This window comes from Macrobrachium nipponense, chromosome 22, assembly GCF_015104395.2.
Source record: "Macrobrachium nipponense isolate FS-2020 chromosome 22, ASM1510439v2, whole genome shotgun sequence".
NCBI classification, from domain to species: Eukaryota; Metazoa; Arthropoda; class Malacostraca; order Decapoda; family Palaemonidae; genus Macrobrachium; species Macrobrachium nipponense.
In genome coordinates, this window is record NC_087213.1 from 23,210,490 (window position 1) to 23,228,213 (window position 17,724).

The window sequence follows — 17,724 nt, forward strand, 5'->3', positions numbered from 1 at the left end:
GGGGAGGCCCACAGCTGTGGCAGAGGTGTTAGTGGGCCGAGGAGGACTACAGGCGACGGCGACGGAAGGGTGAGCAGGTCCACAGGTGTGGCAGTGACATCAGGCAGGCCGAGCGAGCCCCAGGAGCGACGGTAGGGTCAGGTTAACAGCAAACAACGCAACACTAAAGTCCTACTCTACTGGTGGGGAAACAGGAAAATGCAGACTGCTGGCTCAACTCAGACAACTGTTGTGGCTGTGGTCAGTTTGAATGCATTAAATTAATGATAAACATTTTCATTGTCAAATTTATTAGACACGGGATATTGGTACGGCAGCCGTATACCTGATTGCGATAGATATTGCTACGGCAGTGAATTGCCCATGCGTCAATTTCAGACTTCCTGCCGTACAAATAACGTAGTACAGTGTGGGTAAGCCAGATTCTGTAAGTGGTTCCATATTGCGCTATTGACTTGCTGTAGGTACGACAGTTTGCTAATCATGCAGCAACTGCCGTTCACTGTTGCTAAGAGTTATAGGTATGGCACTAGAAGATCAGCGACAGTAGTAATAATAATCGAACTGAATTGTTTTGCTAAGCATGTTTAATTCAAAATGTCAAAGTGAAGCACCATACTGTCATCACCAAAGCACCAAAACATTTTGACAGTAAATGAAAATATAAAAAAATCACAATAATACTTAAACATAATTAGATTTTGACTATATACATGAAAAATAAAACTAAACTAATCTATCTGTGTACTTCATATCTTCTTTCAATCCCCTCTGAACCGTGTATAATACATCCGATTTCGCCGAAAAAACAGATGTTTTCAGGTTTCAACGAGCTGAAAAAAGCAATAGACATCTACTATGAGTCAAACTTCCAATATCCAGTTCAAATAAAAGAGGCAAGCAAACAGAGAACCTATCTAAATTACTAGTATTAATGCGTACACCATCTTCCTTCTGTATATTTTCCTGTGCAGAGCAATATTGGTGTAGAGTGTTAGGTGTAAATAGCTAAACTATTAAAGAGGGTTTTCTTACTCTCTTCCAAACTCATTAGGCAGGTAGGACAAGATGGTTGCTCTGGGGTCTGGACTTTCTTAGGCCTATTTTAGTATTACTGTATTATCACTTCTTCAGACGTTCACACACATGATCCCTATGGAAACGATTAAATGTCATATTTTACTCACAAAATTGGTGCTTTTTCAGGTTGCAGCGACCATAAATATTAGTTATTTACACTGGAAGTTGAGTGGTTAACATTGCAGACACCGGACACTAAGCCTAGACACAACACTCTAGTTGCCAGATGCTTCTATGAGAAAAAAAGACAAGTATTTACTAACCAAAGTATATATATATACAGGCAGTCCCCGGGTTACGACGGTGTCGGCTTACGACGTTCCGAGGTTACAACGCCTGTCGATAGACGTTATTTCCAGGGTTACGACGCATGTTCCAGGGTTATGATGCCTACAACGCTCATCTGGGAGATGAAATATGACACCAAAAATGCAAAATAATCAATATTTGAAGGTTTTTTGGATGAAAAATGCCATAAGAATGCAGTTTACATAGTTTTCAATGCACCCAAAGCATTAAAAGTAAGGTTTTCTTAGGATTTTTGACGATGTTCCGGCTTACGACGATTTTCGGCTTACGACGCATCTCAAGAACGGAACCCCCGTCGTAACCCGGGGACCGCCTGTGTATACATATATATATATATATATATATATATATAATATATATATATATATATATATATATATATATATATATATATATAATATATATATGTGTGTGTGTGTGTGTGTGTGTGTGTGTGTGTGTGTGTATATTACGAGATAGTTTCTCATATTTTCATATTGGTAAGCGTTAAGCCAAAAGCGGTTGGCAAACTAAGTTTGGTAACACTTTCTCCTCCCTCTCTCTCTCTCTCTCTCTCTCTCTCTCTCTCTCATCTGGCAACCACTCTCTCTCCCTCAATCACCATTTCATTAGGTCATAAAATCAGAGTCGGAACTACAAAAATATACGTTTATTCAAAGTAAAGTATTAATTGTATTCAATTAATACTTTACTTTGAATAAACGTATATTTTTGTAGTTCCGACTCTGATTTTATGACCTAATTAAATGGAATGATAACTCAAAGTTCAATTAACTCAGATAACCCCCGATAACTAGCAGTCTATCATTAATTAGTCACACCATTTATCTCTTCTCCAAAATATAGTTCCCTCCACTAGAACACGGTCCCCTTCACTAGATATCCGCCTGTTAAAAGACAGGAGGAACACACTAATGACCACACACAATTGTAAAGATAAAGTCAACAGATTAAATGAAATAGAACATCTTTACAAAATATTAAAAATACAGTCAAGCCACACCTTTGGCTAAAGCACAGTAATTCTTACCCATTGCAGCCTAGAATCTCACTACACAGAATAAATATATAATGTCCGCATAGCCATCTTGGCTCTTTCTCTCCAAGGCAACCGTCTCCATCCTTCTGCCTAATTACCTGCCATTATGAACGAAAGAGGCTCACACGTACAGACAAACTCATGCCCTTCGTCCACGCCCCATAACTGCTACAAACTGGTTTCAAAGTCACCTCTCTCGAACGCCCATACCTACAGGACGAACATTGACCTGCTTAGGTGGAAACTTTGACATTATGCCACACAACAAGACACATCAGCATTCTTAAGCTGTCGCTCGGACTCTCTGTCTCCAGGGAAGTTAAATGATGAATCTCCAATTTCTAAGGAATGTCAGGGCATGACATACAACAATGTCTCATACATCTCATGTATCAATCAGTCTTTATTTTACAGATAGCTCGGCCACCATCCTGGCTAGCCCCTGCCTAGCCACAGCTCACATAAAACAGCTCAATATATAAAAAAACACATTAGCCGGCTCATCAAGCACAAAATATAATAATAACTGCACGTCTCTGGCAGCACAACGTAATGTCTATCACACATAATCTCCAATAACAATTGGGTGTAGAAACTTTTTCTCCATCTTGAATCTCCCTTTTTGTCTGCAACTCCAATAGCACAGACTCGTGACGCACGCTGTAGGAAGGCGGAACGTCTCCCTGCGGAAGACATCCAATGGCTCCTATATTCCCAGAAGCGCTGTAGAACCCCGTAGACTTGTAGAAACTTCTTGCATGTGGGCACACAACAGCAACATCTCTACAATGGCTGGTGGGTTTCTTGCTAGCGTCAGAGAACGACGTATATGGCGTGTTTGAGTGTGTCAGTCACGTCATCGGTCAATTAAAAAAAAATTAACCCCAGACATACTTCTATCGAATAATAACCTCAAAAATTCCCCAAAACACTAACTGAACATCTCCCATTTAACTCCATTTAATATGACCACTGAACTAATTTCTAACTTCAACTCGTGAAGGAACTCCATAGGATCGCTAAATCATAAGTCATTATCACAACCCCACAAAAAAACACTAAGTTCTCTAACTTAATTCTCCAATAATAAAAAAAAGACTTCACCAAATTCACACACTCCAGAACTCAGACACAGAATCTCTACGGACTTCTGTCATCACATTTCAAACTCAAAATTCTCACAAATTCTCACAAGTAAAAAAAATGAAAAAAGCTATGAGCCCATGAAAAAAAAAAAAAAAAAAAACACGTAACGAGCCCAGACCCAAAATTATCACTGAAAAATTATCTCTCAAGCTCTGATATTTCAACATACCACAAAATCAGTAAAAATTCTCCAACTTTCCAACAGCAAAAACCATCTTTACTGCTTATATAATTAATTTATGCAATTCACACAGCCCAATAAATTACATCTCCCATCCAGAAACAGAAATGCTATTTAAAGCTCAACCCCGATTACATCTCTCATAGGAAAAGGAGAAAAAAAAAGAAAAATGAAAAAAGATAACAACAAGTGAACTATCCCCATCACACAATGTATGTAATATACATAACCCCGCATTTTCCTCCATAAATGCGATATGTATCGTCACAGAATTTTGCCATCGCAACTTTTCCATCTATCAGACACGGCCGGAAAGCAACCCCTTACACGTGCATTTTCATTAAATGCTATGGCCAACATTTCAAGATATTGCCAAAACTATGAGCAATCACCACTAAAGGAAAAGAGTCAGCAACCAGACTCATCCCAGCATTTTCAGCAAAAATCCTCCAGCGAACATGTCAGGTGCTCGGACTGCAGTATAGCAATGTCTAGTCAGACTCGCAACTTCAGAAACTCATGATTCTCAAAAAAAATGTTCTTTACTGAAATCATGTAAGCACATTCCACAAAATTATCTCCAGGATATGACTAAGGTGCTCAAAAATTGTCTCAAAGACATAACTCTCACAAATGATACTGCCCAATTATATAAAAAATTATCACCTATTCGGGATAAAAAAAACTGGTAAACTCGTAATTCAGCAATTATATGCCACCAAAATAACTCACTGGTGAATATAAAAAATGCAACATCTCCATAGGAACTCGTAAGACTCCAACGCCTTAATGCCACTCGCCTCCAATTAGTCACGAAACCAAAAATAACAACAGAACCCCTCTCTTGGCTCGTAAAACCCCAGAAATTCAACTCCAAAATCATAACCACAAAAAAAAATCACCCCCAAAGATTAATGCCACCCATATATATATTGTATATATATATAGAATATATATATATATTATATATAATATAATATATATCATATATATATATATATATATATATATATATATATATATATAATATATATATATATATATATATATATATATATATCACCATATTAATAATAACACCACTCCAGTAATAAAGATATTTCCTCCATTTAATTAATAACCCCACAACACCATATTCCCTCTATCTCACCAATAATCACATGTGGAATAAAACAAGTCTCCAAAAAAAGATTATTACACTCCAAGCAGGATAATAAAAAATGAAACTCCATCCCCCCCAAAAAAAACTGCACTCAAAGCATCTAACTGATACACTCAAAAACATTCCCCCATATCTCCTCAAAAAGATTTCTCTTCGCAACAAAAAATGGCTGCAAAATAATTTAACTAAACATAGCTCTCACCACCATAGGCCTGAACCGTGGAATATTTCCAAAAAATAAAAAATATCAAATGGCCAAAATATATCTCCAGTTCTCCAGGAAAATAATGTTATAGTCAAAAACTATAAACTCACTGTTTAGCATAACTGTTGAGAAAGGGCAAAAACTCGGCAAATAAAATTGCCTGGGAAATTCTCGAAAAAATCACCAGTGTGCCACAACTCATTATAACAGACTCCAAATTCAAAGTGTCTAAGCAAAGACTTCTCCATATGCACTACGGCATAGGACAAAAGAAACTTAACCAAGTTTCCTATCTCTGGCAAAATTCCAAAAAACACAATTGTGCAAGAGGCCAAAAATTTCCGGAACACAAATATCCAGAAAAAAAGATGTAGTGCCATTACGTATACATGCAAAAATTCTCCCATAAATCTCTATGCAGCATCAAACAGCTGAAATTATAAACACATTCCCAAACTATGACTCCAAGTCACGAACTGAGATATTAAAAAAAAATTCACACAAACTGGAGAGAAAAATAAATTCAAACCCGCCCATGATAAAAAGAACTTATGTCAGCTATGGCTAACGTCCAAAAAAGGAAAAGAAAAACTAATGGTACTGATAACTTTTCCCGTGACACCTGTAACATCTGTGACTCACGTAGACTTCAAGCAATTATCTGCTGAACTCACAAAAAAAAGAAAAAGAAAATGTGTCGTTAGTTCGTCCAATCTTCACAAAAAAAAAACATCACCACCCTTAGTATCATTACAACACCCATGTTAGTATGAAAAAAAAAATTAACACCAATATCAGAACTATCAGTATCAGAATTTGCCAGTATCAGTAGTTATCACCAGATATTAGTAAATATCAGTACTCGCCCAATATTAGCACTCGCCCATTCACCAGTATCAAGTATCAGAATCATCAACTATCAGTATCATCAAAATTACTATCATCAAAATTACCAAAATCCACCAATAATTGATATCACCACCTGTAAAATCATTGGCATTTATTCCAAAAATTATTAACACCATGACTCCAACAAAATCCCCATAAATATCTCAAGTAATGATAATAATCCTCCATAGTTAGTCTCCTTAAATATCTCCAGTAATGATAATTCTACTTAAGTACCCCCCCCCCCCCCCGTAAAATAAGTCACGTAAAATATCTCCAGTAAGGGCATTATATTGCCATTCCCCATGATACCAACCAACACCAATTAACACCATTATAATACTGCCATTTCCCCATAACTCCAATATAATTACCACTCAACACCAGGCATATACAACCCCATTACCACTCCCGGGTATCATCATCCTTTAACAACACAAGGCACCCATACACCACCAATGGCAACACCACCTGACAACACCAGTAACACACCAATCACCGCCAATCGAATCCCCATTAAAAAAAATAATCTCTAAATCCTCAGTTATAATTATGCCCTCCAATATTGCGTAAAAGAATTCTCCAAAGCATAAGGAAAACTTGCAACACTTCATATGCATATCATGTCCATTTCCTCTTCACTCAAGAGAAAGAAAAAATCTTTCTAAAAAAAACCCTACGGGCATCTCACATCATCTACCAGTTGTCATCAGCTGATTTGATACCATTGAAATTTCTATTCAAGGCCAGACTCACCTCCATTGCCCCGACACAAAGAAAAAAAAGGAAGAAGTTCACCTCCCCCCTTAAAAAAGAGCTTCACCCTCTCGGTCAAACAATTCCCCCAGGAAAGACACTACTACCCTCCCCTTGCATTACCCCTTTGGTCGTTCAGCACAAATTGCGCTGACTGCGTAAGAACCAGCGGGCGCTCTATCTCCAAGATGAAAAGAATGCAATTCAAGCAACAGTTTCGCATGTATGAAAACCATTCATATACACACGTATGTATTAAAACAAAGACGAATGCGTCTCTTCTAAACATGCGCTAAGATAAATCTTATCACTTTCTGCTCACTTTCTGCTAGAGAAACATATTGTAATTTGAACTGACTCTTTAAAACTGTTCACACACAAAGTAAAAAAAAACTCGTGGCCTCAAAATAAAAAAACTCATTATAACACTTACCCCTCCAATGGAGAAAAACCCGACTGCAAAACCGAGCACGGGAGAAAAAAACACACCAATACACACACACTCAAACGTCTCGGGGACCGCACTCACAGAATCTCAGTTCTAACTGACTGCCCGACTCCCTCAAGGCATCACCATGGGCAAATTTGATGACTCTAACAGAATTTCTTTCACTCGGTACCATAACTACGAATCCATAACTCTTATGTCTGACGCTTATTAATGACATCCTAACCCACTTTAACAATCAGTCTCACCGGAAACAGCATTTTTTAAGCTGTTATTAATCTAACAAAAAGTGTAACAACGGTTCACGTCCGCTGCCACCACTGATACAAGATAGTTTCTTGTATTTTCATATTGGTAAGCGTTAAGCCAAAAGTGGTAGGCAAACTAAGTTTGGTAACACTTTCTCCTTCCTCCTCTCTCTCTCTCTCTCTCTCTCTCTCTCTCTCAGACACTGACAGTACACCCCCCCCCTTCTCTCTCTCTCTCTCTCTCTCTCCTCTCTCGTCTGGCAACCGCTCTCTCTCTCTCTCTCTCTCTCTCTCTCTCTCACCATTTCATTAGGTCATCAAATCAGAGTCAGAACTACAAAAATATACATTTATTCAAAGTAAAGTATTAATTGAATAACTCAGATGCTTACAGGATAATTAAATGGAATGATAACTCAAAGTTCAATTAACTCAGATAACCCCCCGGTAACTAGCAGTCTATCATTATTATACCCTATCGGCTCCTACATGGCGATTTGGGTGCGGTTTCCTCCGTTGCCGGCGCTGCCACATCAAATATTCCAACTCAACGTTTTATGGAATATGAAGGCAGCATAAGTTATACAACACAAATATAATTGGTTGTTGATTAATTTTGGCAATTATTAAAAGCCCTCGTAATTTTCTAGCATTTTACAACAATAAAATAACAAGTTTATTCTTAAACGTGGCAAAAAAAATTTTTCCAGCGCTGCCAGTTTTTCTCTCAGGTGTTAAGCTGACCTCAGGGCATAAAGATGTCAAACAGCCCGCGACCTCACAAGGGAAGCTCGTCAAAACACTCACTGTCACTGACTCATTAAGGAGTCGGTCGCCTTACATGGAAGGAAGTCCTCGTTCTCGCATTAATCTTCATCCACAGGCTCACGAAATCGTTCATAGGATCGTTAAGTACTTTACCAAAGAAAAGGCAAACCATGGACCCTTGGTGGATGTCAGAAAAACACTGCAACGCGCCTCAGAAGCAACAATGATCCCTGAGAGAACAATCAGCAGGATTTGCAAAGATACGGAAGAGAGATGCGGCACAGCAGTTTTCCTGGAACGGGAGAAGCATCAACCGAGAACCATGACAGATTTCGATGATTTTGGCAAGAGCGTTTTGCGTAGAACTGTATTGGACTTTTATGTAAGGAAGGAAGTACCAACGCTTGATTTAATCAAAGAGGTGTTAAAAGAAAATATTGGTTTTAAAGGTTCCAGGGACTGTGCACAAAGTTCTTCGTGAAATTGGTTTCCGATATAGTAATGTTAATGGGAGAAAATTTCTGCTTGAGAGAAATGATGTAGCATCGGCCAGAACTAAGTTTTTAAGAGAAATGAAGGCATTAAAGAGAAGTGGTTATGATTCCTTCGTATACCTGGATGAGACTTGGATCAACCAAAACTACACAGTAGGGAAATGTTGGATTGACACCAATTCAGAGAAAGCCACCGGGATTAAGCCCCCTGCTGGGAAAGGTAGTCGATTAATCATCCTTCATGCTGGAACCAAAAACGGGTTTGTTCCGAATTGCGAACTTGCTTTCCAAGCTAAAAACGATGGCGATTACCACAAACAAATGAATCATACAGTATTCAAGGATTGGTTCATTTCGCAGTTAATTCCAAATTTAACGGCATCCTCGATCATAGTAATGGACAATGCCTCCTATCACTCTTTTCAAATTGACAAGCCACCTACTGCATCCGATAGAAAGGCAGTTATCAAAGACTGGCTTATCGCGAAAGGAGAAACCCCCGGAGACGATCTCTTGAAGAATGATCTGCTTGCAATGGTAAAGCAACATACATCAAGATGGCCACGCAAGTACGAAATTGACAATATTGCAAGTGAACATGGTCACAAAGTGGTAAGACTTCCTCCATACCATTCTCAATATAACCCAATAGAATTAATATGGAGCCAGGTCAAACAGTATGTCGCAAAGAAGAATAATTTTAAAATGTCTGACCTCAAACCACTTGTAAGTGAAGCGTTAAATCAAGTAACAGCAGAAAACTGGAAAAATGCAGTAAATCATGCAGAGACTCTTCAACAGGAAGATACTTCACGGGATTTAGCCATTGATAATTTTGTTGATTCCTTTATTATAAATCTAGAATCATCTGATGAAGAGGAATTAGGCTAAAATGCATGATATCTAATGTGTATTTCAATTAAATCATCAATTCTTTTCCTTCATTTGTCATGTAAATATTCATTCATTCTTTTCATTCATTCTAAATGTAAATGTTTATTCAGCTCCCAAAATTAATTTACTTATATAAATGAATTATGTTAAAGTTTTATATAAATAACATGAGCAGTAATAAATCTGTATATAGTCCTGGCATTCTTGTGTATTATTATCAATATGACATGCATGACCCAAATAATCATATATTTGTTTTGACAAACCCTAATGAAGACTATAAAACATAAATAGATATTTTCCTTCGGGTATGGCATTCACGCATAGGTATCTTGGTCATTAACGATAAAAACTGATACAAAAACAAAGAAAAAAACAATGAAAAATTCCGAGTAAATGGCAAAGCTGGAACTAGGTCTGTAAAGAAAAGAAGATATAAGAATAGAAAAATGATATGAATACTTGCTGGAAAGAAACAGAGGACCATATTATGAATGGATAATCAATTAAACAGCTTCCGATAATCTTATTTGCGTAACCTATGTACATTTATGCTGCGTTCTCTTATCTGTCTACTCTACATACACAATCCTTTTCAAATGTCAATAGCTCTCTCTCTCTTTCACATATATATAATATATATATATATATATATATTATATATAATATATAATATATATATAATTTATATATATATATATATTAGATATATATATATATTATATATCATATATATATATATATATATATATATATATATATAAATATATACGATATATATATATGATACATATAATATATATATATATATATATATATATATATATATATATAATATTATATATATATATATATGCAGTAAATTGACACAAAAACTAGTAAATTAAAAGTGTGGAATTCCAGTAGCTTGTGATAATCACAAGAAAGGTCCAAAAAGAGATTTAATTAGGCCTATATGAAAAAGGGAGACCTGGAAGAATGGAAATATTTTCGAAGGAGGGTCGAGGCAATAGGGCACACCCAGAAGTATACTGCTCCCAGGAGACATTAACAAATGCCAAGGAGGTTAACCACTCCTTGACGGACGCACGGATTTAAAGGGGTAAATGGGAAGGGTAGGCCTTTAAAAACTCGAGAGAAGTACATTTAGCAACGTGGGGGACAGCGCCCAAATCGCCTTGAAGGAGCCGATAGGGTATAGTTACACCATTTATCTCTTCTCCAAAATATAGTTCCCTTCACTAGATCCGCCTGTTAAAAGACAGGAGGAACACACAAATGAGCACACACAATTGTAAAGATAGAGTCAAAAGATTAAATGAAATAGAACATCTTTACAAAATATTAAAAATACAGTCAAGCCACACCTTTGGCTAAAGGACAGTAATTCTTACCCATTGCAGCCTAGAAGTTCACTACACAGAATAAATATATAACGTCCGCAGAGCCATCCTGGCTCTTTCTCTCCAAGGCAACCATCTCCATCCTTCTGCCTAATTACCTGCCATTATGAACGAAAGAGGCTCACACGTACAGACAAACTCACACCCTTCGTCCACGCCCCATAACTGCTACAAACTGGTTTCAAAGTCACCTCTCTCGAACGCCCATACCTACAGGACGAACATTGACCTGCTTAGGTGGAAACTTTGACATCACGCCACACAACAAGACACATCAGCATTCTTAAGCTGTCGCTCGGACTCTCTGTCTCCAGGGAAGTTAAATGATGAATCCCCAATTTCTAAGGAATGTCAGGGCACGACATACAACAATGTCTCATACATCTCATGTATCAATCAGTCTTTATATTACACACACACACACACACACACACACATATATATATATATATATTATATATATATGTATATATGTATATATATATATATATATATATATATATATATATATATATATATACAGGCAGTCCTCGGGTTACGATGGGTTCGGCTTATGATGTTCTGAGGTTAGGGCGCTTCTCAATTATATTCATCAGAAATTATTTACAGGGTTACAACGCCTACAATGCTGATCTGGCACAAGAAATATGACACCAAAAATGCAAGATAATCAATATTTGAAAGTTTTTTTTATGAAAAATGCAATAAGAATGCAGTTTATTTAGTTTTTAATGCACCCAAAGCATTAAAAGTAAGATTTTCTTAGGATTTTTTATGATGTTCCGGTTTATGACGATTTTCGGGTTACAACGCGTCTCAAGAACGGAACCCCCATCGTATCCCGGAGACTGCCTATATATATATATATATATATATATATATAAATATATATATATATATATAATATATATATTATATCTATATATATATATATAATTATATATATATATATATTGCACTCAAAGTCATCGATCATACTACCATGGACCTTGCACTGTAATCCCCTGGATTCAAAATGTATACCAAATTCCAAAATGGCTTCATAATACTATAATAAAATTCAGATTCAATTGAATGTCCTCAAAGAGCACTGTGTAATTTCCTCATCATCTACGGCAGGGTTTCTTAACCTTCTGATGACCCCAGATCCCCAATGAACTGCCCAGTATAGTTCCACACCCCCTTTGCTGATCAAGTCCACTGAAGTCCTATTTGTTGACAATGTTACTTAATATATTTAGTTTGATAAATACTTTAGGTATGAATAGCTAGGAATAGATGATACAAGAGAATCAAAGCATTTATAGCTTCATATAGTTCCTTATTTACAAAATGTAGCTACCCATGTATACAATGGCACATTAAAATTAAAAAAATCTAGCATATTGTTCTCATGGGCCCAAGGGGTAGGGACATCCCATGGTTAAAAACCCCTGCCCTATAGCAATGGGGGTAGAAATAGTAGACACTGAAGATGAAGATAAAAAAAAAAAAAATGGCTGATGATCCTTTCCCGAGCATGAAAATTTTCTGTAATGTAGGCGTAGATACCCGTGTGAAGAGTCTGAATATCTAAACCTTAATTTTGGAGTCCTGACTCCATATATAATCAAGAGCGTAATCTTATCTAATGAACTTGAGCTCAACTTCATTCTTGCCTAACTTTTCTCACTAGTAACGTGACAAAGCACCCTCTAAAATGCTGTACTCAGGTACAAACTAATTGTTACTAAGAGTCCAGTTCTATAGTATAGCAATATTAATTTTCAAAGAACATAAATGACAACGGAAGTAGGTACTTTATAATACATACAAAATAATGAAAGCTATGTTCCCAATTTTCTATGTAAGAGCATAATGAATAAGCTCTGTACAGTAGTAAGGCATTGTGGTCAAATACCAAGAAAATAACTTTTGACAAAATTTAAAAAGGAATTTGCTTTGAATTTGTATCCACATCAAACCTCAGTAAAGTCACCCCTGCTTTCGAGTTACCGTAACCCTTGACCCGCGTTTTCTATCTGAAGTCTCTCTCTCTCTCTCTCTCTCTCTCTCTCTCTCTCTCTCTCTCTCTCTCTCTCTCTCTGAAAGGGTATACTCAGTACGAAGGTTGTCAGAAAGATTAAATACCACGCAAGAAAATGTGTCTGTTCATTTTGCCTTTATAATACACGTTACTTTTGTATAAAGTTAAAGTACCTATTAACGTTTGATTATTGTAAAAATCTCTCCATAGCTCACATCAAAATTGTCACCACCTGCAAAATCCTGTTACCATTATATATTTCTCTCCATGTTCCATGTTAAGAAGTGCTTCGAGTCAAATTTGGTGAAAAAAAAAAGATATTAAGAAAGAAAATATGGACATTGCTATGTGTACATGAATCATGGCATGGCAATGAAACTATATCAAAAGTATTTTGATCTTAGAATAAAGATATAAGGAATGAATGTTAAGAAAAATAAAATAGCAGGATCTCGAGAGGTGAGAAGTGTCGCCACAGGGAATATTAAATATTTCCTTCCCACAACCCCGGGAGAATAATACGTGCTAGTCTCAGATGAGCGGATGACAGAATGGTTGGTACTATATATCATCAGTGTCTTTACCAAAAATTTTATTTGTTGAGAATTATTTACACTCTCGGTCTATTAATTAAGTTTTGTTATCACTTCTTTTGGAGTTCCTTACTAATATCCATCATTCCTGATATCCCAGAGCGCAGATGCTTCATATATTTATATTATATATCTATATATATATATATATGATAATTAATATTATATATATATATTCTCCGAAGATTAGGAGTCCTTTGCACACTTGCTAGCTGTGACTGTCTATTCTTTCTTCTATGGGTCCCACTCCACGGAAGGCACTTTGTAAGACATAACAATTCAAACATTCTAAGACATTTTTAAAAACTTTTATATGTCGTATTCCATATTAGTGATCAAATCCACACTTTCGTAGCACTCAGAAAAACCTAATTGTAAAGTCTTGGAGCTACAGATTTGAATTCTAAAACCTACATTTGAATTATTGCATCTTGGCCTGAATAACTTGATACCATCTGTAGCTATTCTTTTTGTATTATACACAACAAGTCATTCAAATCATCTGGACACTCAATCTTGGTATCTTTCATTGTCTTCAGCCTTGAAAGAGAGTCAATGCAACTCAAACAATACAAGCGTAATCCTGTCACGATGTGCAACACCCTTTATTAATATAGTCTTGCCGCTCCGTTTACTATGCTATACAGCTTCCTAAGATTTTTTTTTTATATAGAACTCCGATCAAAATATTGTTTCGACAAAAGCAATATCTAACTTGATGTACAGTGACTATTACATTTTTTTAAATTTCAGCAGTAGGTTTAATCCAGTCACATAAATACAAAACAAAATTGTACTCAATGCACCTCCTTGTGTTACTCTTCATCGAAGTTACTTCAACTAATTTCTACCTTACGAACATGAAGTCGGTTTTATTTTCATTTAGTTTTAGCTGCTTAAATGTTGGTCATTTCCTTTTTGCACCTCGAGCATTCTGTGCAAACCAAATAGAGTACTTGACATGTTCAATTGTTTGTTTATCTTTATCCAAATGATAATCATTATTAAGTGTGAATGTGGCAGATGTGTGGATAACCATGTAATGAATAAATATGCTTATAAATTTGTGAAATGTATAAAATCTATGACACAAGTTTGGCAGGCACTAGCCTGAATCTGAGAAATTTGTAATAGAAGTCTGAAGATTGTTGATAAACCAGAAGTCTTTTGATATTAATATTTTATCAGGTTAGTTGCAAAATTTCTGTATAACCCTACGGTTCTGAGCTCTTTCAAACAGAAACAGCTTTCTTGCTTGTTATTGAGCGTTGTTATGTTGAGGATTCGATAAATTCTATCGACTATATGCAGTGGAACTCGATTAACACCGCCACGAACGTGTACTTATAAATACAAATGAGGGTAAAGAGCACAAATCCACCCTTATGATGAGGATAATATCTCGTTATTGTTAATAAACCAGGCCTTATGCCAGCGCGCGTCCAGTGCTCCAGGATCTTCTTGTGAGTGCAATTCGAAACGGGCGGTTCATCCTGAATGGTTTAGTCACGTGACCCCCGTCTCCGACCAGCCATCATGGTTGTGTGTTATAGAGTTGGGGGAGAGACAACAGTGTAGTCCGTCTGCTGTATCCGAGGAAGTTTTCCCTTGGAGCGATGATGTAATTTAATTAATTTAACGTGATTCGAAGGTAAATGTTGAGTAGAAATAGCCCAACGAAGCAGTGACTCCGTCTGAGGAGGCTGAGTGTCGCGGGACCCCCGTTTGGAACCGAGGCGGTAGAAGATACCGAAGGGACGACGTGAAATTTCGTGTGTCGATGGAAGAGGACAGCCATTGGAGATCGGACTGAACCCCCGAGGTATTTCACGTTTTCATGGATGTTGTTTCGCGAGATTCATTTCGATGGCGTCTGTGACATCGGGGGGCTCTCATGCCCAATTTTGCTCGGTCGGGGCACGTCCAGATGAAGGAGGTTGGGATTTTTGGGGGACTGACACCTACTTCGAGTGGTCCCGGGTGACGGGGGGAAAAAAGGAGGCATTCTCCCATTTTGTGAGGATCAGCTGGCTGTGGCTGGGTTATTTTCGTTTTAAATTAAACATTTGCTTGCTGTATAAGTACTAAGGGGAAAGAATCTCTGTCGTAGTTGAGTAGTACCTAGTGGTGCCAGACTAGGCTTCGTAAGTCGTACCCTCTGCAGCCCATGTCAGTGGGTCTGTTTACTTTTTTACTTTTAAGACTTCCCTGAACTGTTCCTGTTCACGTAGGCTATATAAAGTCGTTTTATTTAGGGATATGTAGGCTAGCTCACAAGGTGTGAGCAACCTATGGAGTGTGTTTGCAGCTAAGCTAACTTCGGGACAGCCCCAGCCTGGGTAGAAGTAACCTAATGTAGGGCAGAATGTGCTCTCGTCACATGGAACCAAAATGGAAAAGATGGTCACTGTGTTTTGGGCAAATGTATTTTGGTGGACTTCGTGCCATTCTAGGGTAAAAATAGTTGAAACCCTAATAGGTATACTATTGCTGTTTTTCACAGTTGTTACTTACCTAGCCTGTTGAGGAAATAACCTTGGAAACTCATCGTTGGAAATATATGGGGGGTTAGGATAGCGGGTGAGGGACGTTACCTCCTACCATTCCACAAATCTTTGGGCTTATGTGCTCTTTAAATATAGTTCCTTGTGCTTCCCCGTTCTTCCCAAAGGGTAAGGTGAAGGTGGCCGTGAAGAAACTGCGAATCGATGCTCAGGAATCCTTTATCCTTTGGACAGATTCCTTCAAAGTTTCTTTGGGGTGCTGAAAGGATATTGAAGCCATCAGCCTTTCCCAACTCCAGGTCAGGTTCCCAGTAATGATCATCCTTGGAAACTCCTGAACCTTTCAAACTTTACCCAGGCTTATTTTGCTGCTGTAGTAGGGTTTAGGTTGGGAATTAATGATCTAAGCTACTAGTACATCAGGTTCTTATACTGAACATTCTCTCTTCCTCTGGAAGGTATGGCTTTGAGTGTATGTAATTATGATAATGATATACTTTTGTATAATTTACTTGGAAAGTTATGAACTCATATTTTTTAAGAATATATTTAACATCTGCTATGGAACTTTGAAATGTTTAATATACCACAAAAAATAACATGCATACTAGTAGTAATTGGATGCTCTCAGCCATTTTTACATTAATTCTAATAATTTTGAAAAAATTATAATATAAAAATTTAGTCTACACAGTCTAGAACTTTTTTCATTACCAGTTTGAATTATGTATGTACAAGAAATTCAGCCAGTCCTTAAAGGTAGTTTTGTTTTATACAGGTGAGAAACTGGACTTGCCTGATTGGAAAAAGCCTTAAGTAAGTCACGGTAACAGATGTTCAGGCAGGAGAGATTGTCACACTTGATATCCCCACAGGGAGAACACACGCAGACATTCAGTGAAGTGAGAGCTACTTTATGTAGATGATACAATGCAAGAGACAAAAATTAAGTTGGGACTTATTCAAGACATCAAAGTCAGTCTGAAATTAAAAAAAAAAGAGTAACAGAGCTAAGACAGAACTGGAATCCCAGTGATATTGTGCATAGACTAAAAAATATTTTCAACAAATTTGCCCATACAAACCACACTGCTCCTATTACTTGACGAGTTGGAGGATGCCTGTCACACATTGGGTCCATTGTTTGGGTAGTATGTTGCCTTTGATAAGATGTTTATAGACTACTCTTCAAGGACTAATGCCCTTCCCTTGCTCACAGGCTGATCCAGTTATCTTAGTCTGAAGGATCATCCAGACTGCTGTGACATTGGATGTGAAGACATTGCTAGAAGATGCACAGGAATTTGTAGCTTTTTGGTAGTAACAGTAACTGGAGGTAGGAGGCTGTTCAATATCTCAAATGAGTTCTCTCATAAATGTTTGTGTATCATGCCAACCCCATATTCTTTGTTGGTTTCTATTAGACACATTGATTTCATGCTCTCAGTAGATATGAATGATGTGCTTTTCAAGTATCATATACGTTGGGCATGATGAGGGCATTCTTCAAGATGCAGTTGCTCCTGAGATTGATCAATGACAATTGGCAAATTCTTCCTCACCTGTTGTCTATGAAAAAA

At 37.1% G+C, this 17,724-nt stretch overlaps 2 protein-coding genes across 2 annotated transcripts in view; both read left to right on the forward strand.

The window, feature by feature from the left end:
* Positions 1–8,802: 8,802 nt before the first annotated feature.
* On the forward strand, positions 8,803–9,615 carry LOC135198218 (uncharacterized). Its single transcript, XM_064225791.1, has one exon. It carries the CDS (start codon positions 8,803–8,805, stop codon positions 9,613–9,615), a length of 813 nt encoding a protein of 270 aa, XP_064081861.1.
* A 5,537-nt stretch (positions 9,616–15,152) lies between these two features.
* LOC135198545 (uncharacterized) overlaps positions 15,153–17,724 on the forward strand; it is a 189,372-nt gene continuing 186,800 nt past the window's right edge. Inside the window, 1 exon segment of the mRNA XM_064226227.1 lies at positions 15,153–15,462. The gene's annotated coding sequence lies outside the window, so the exon portion shown is untranslated.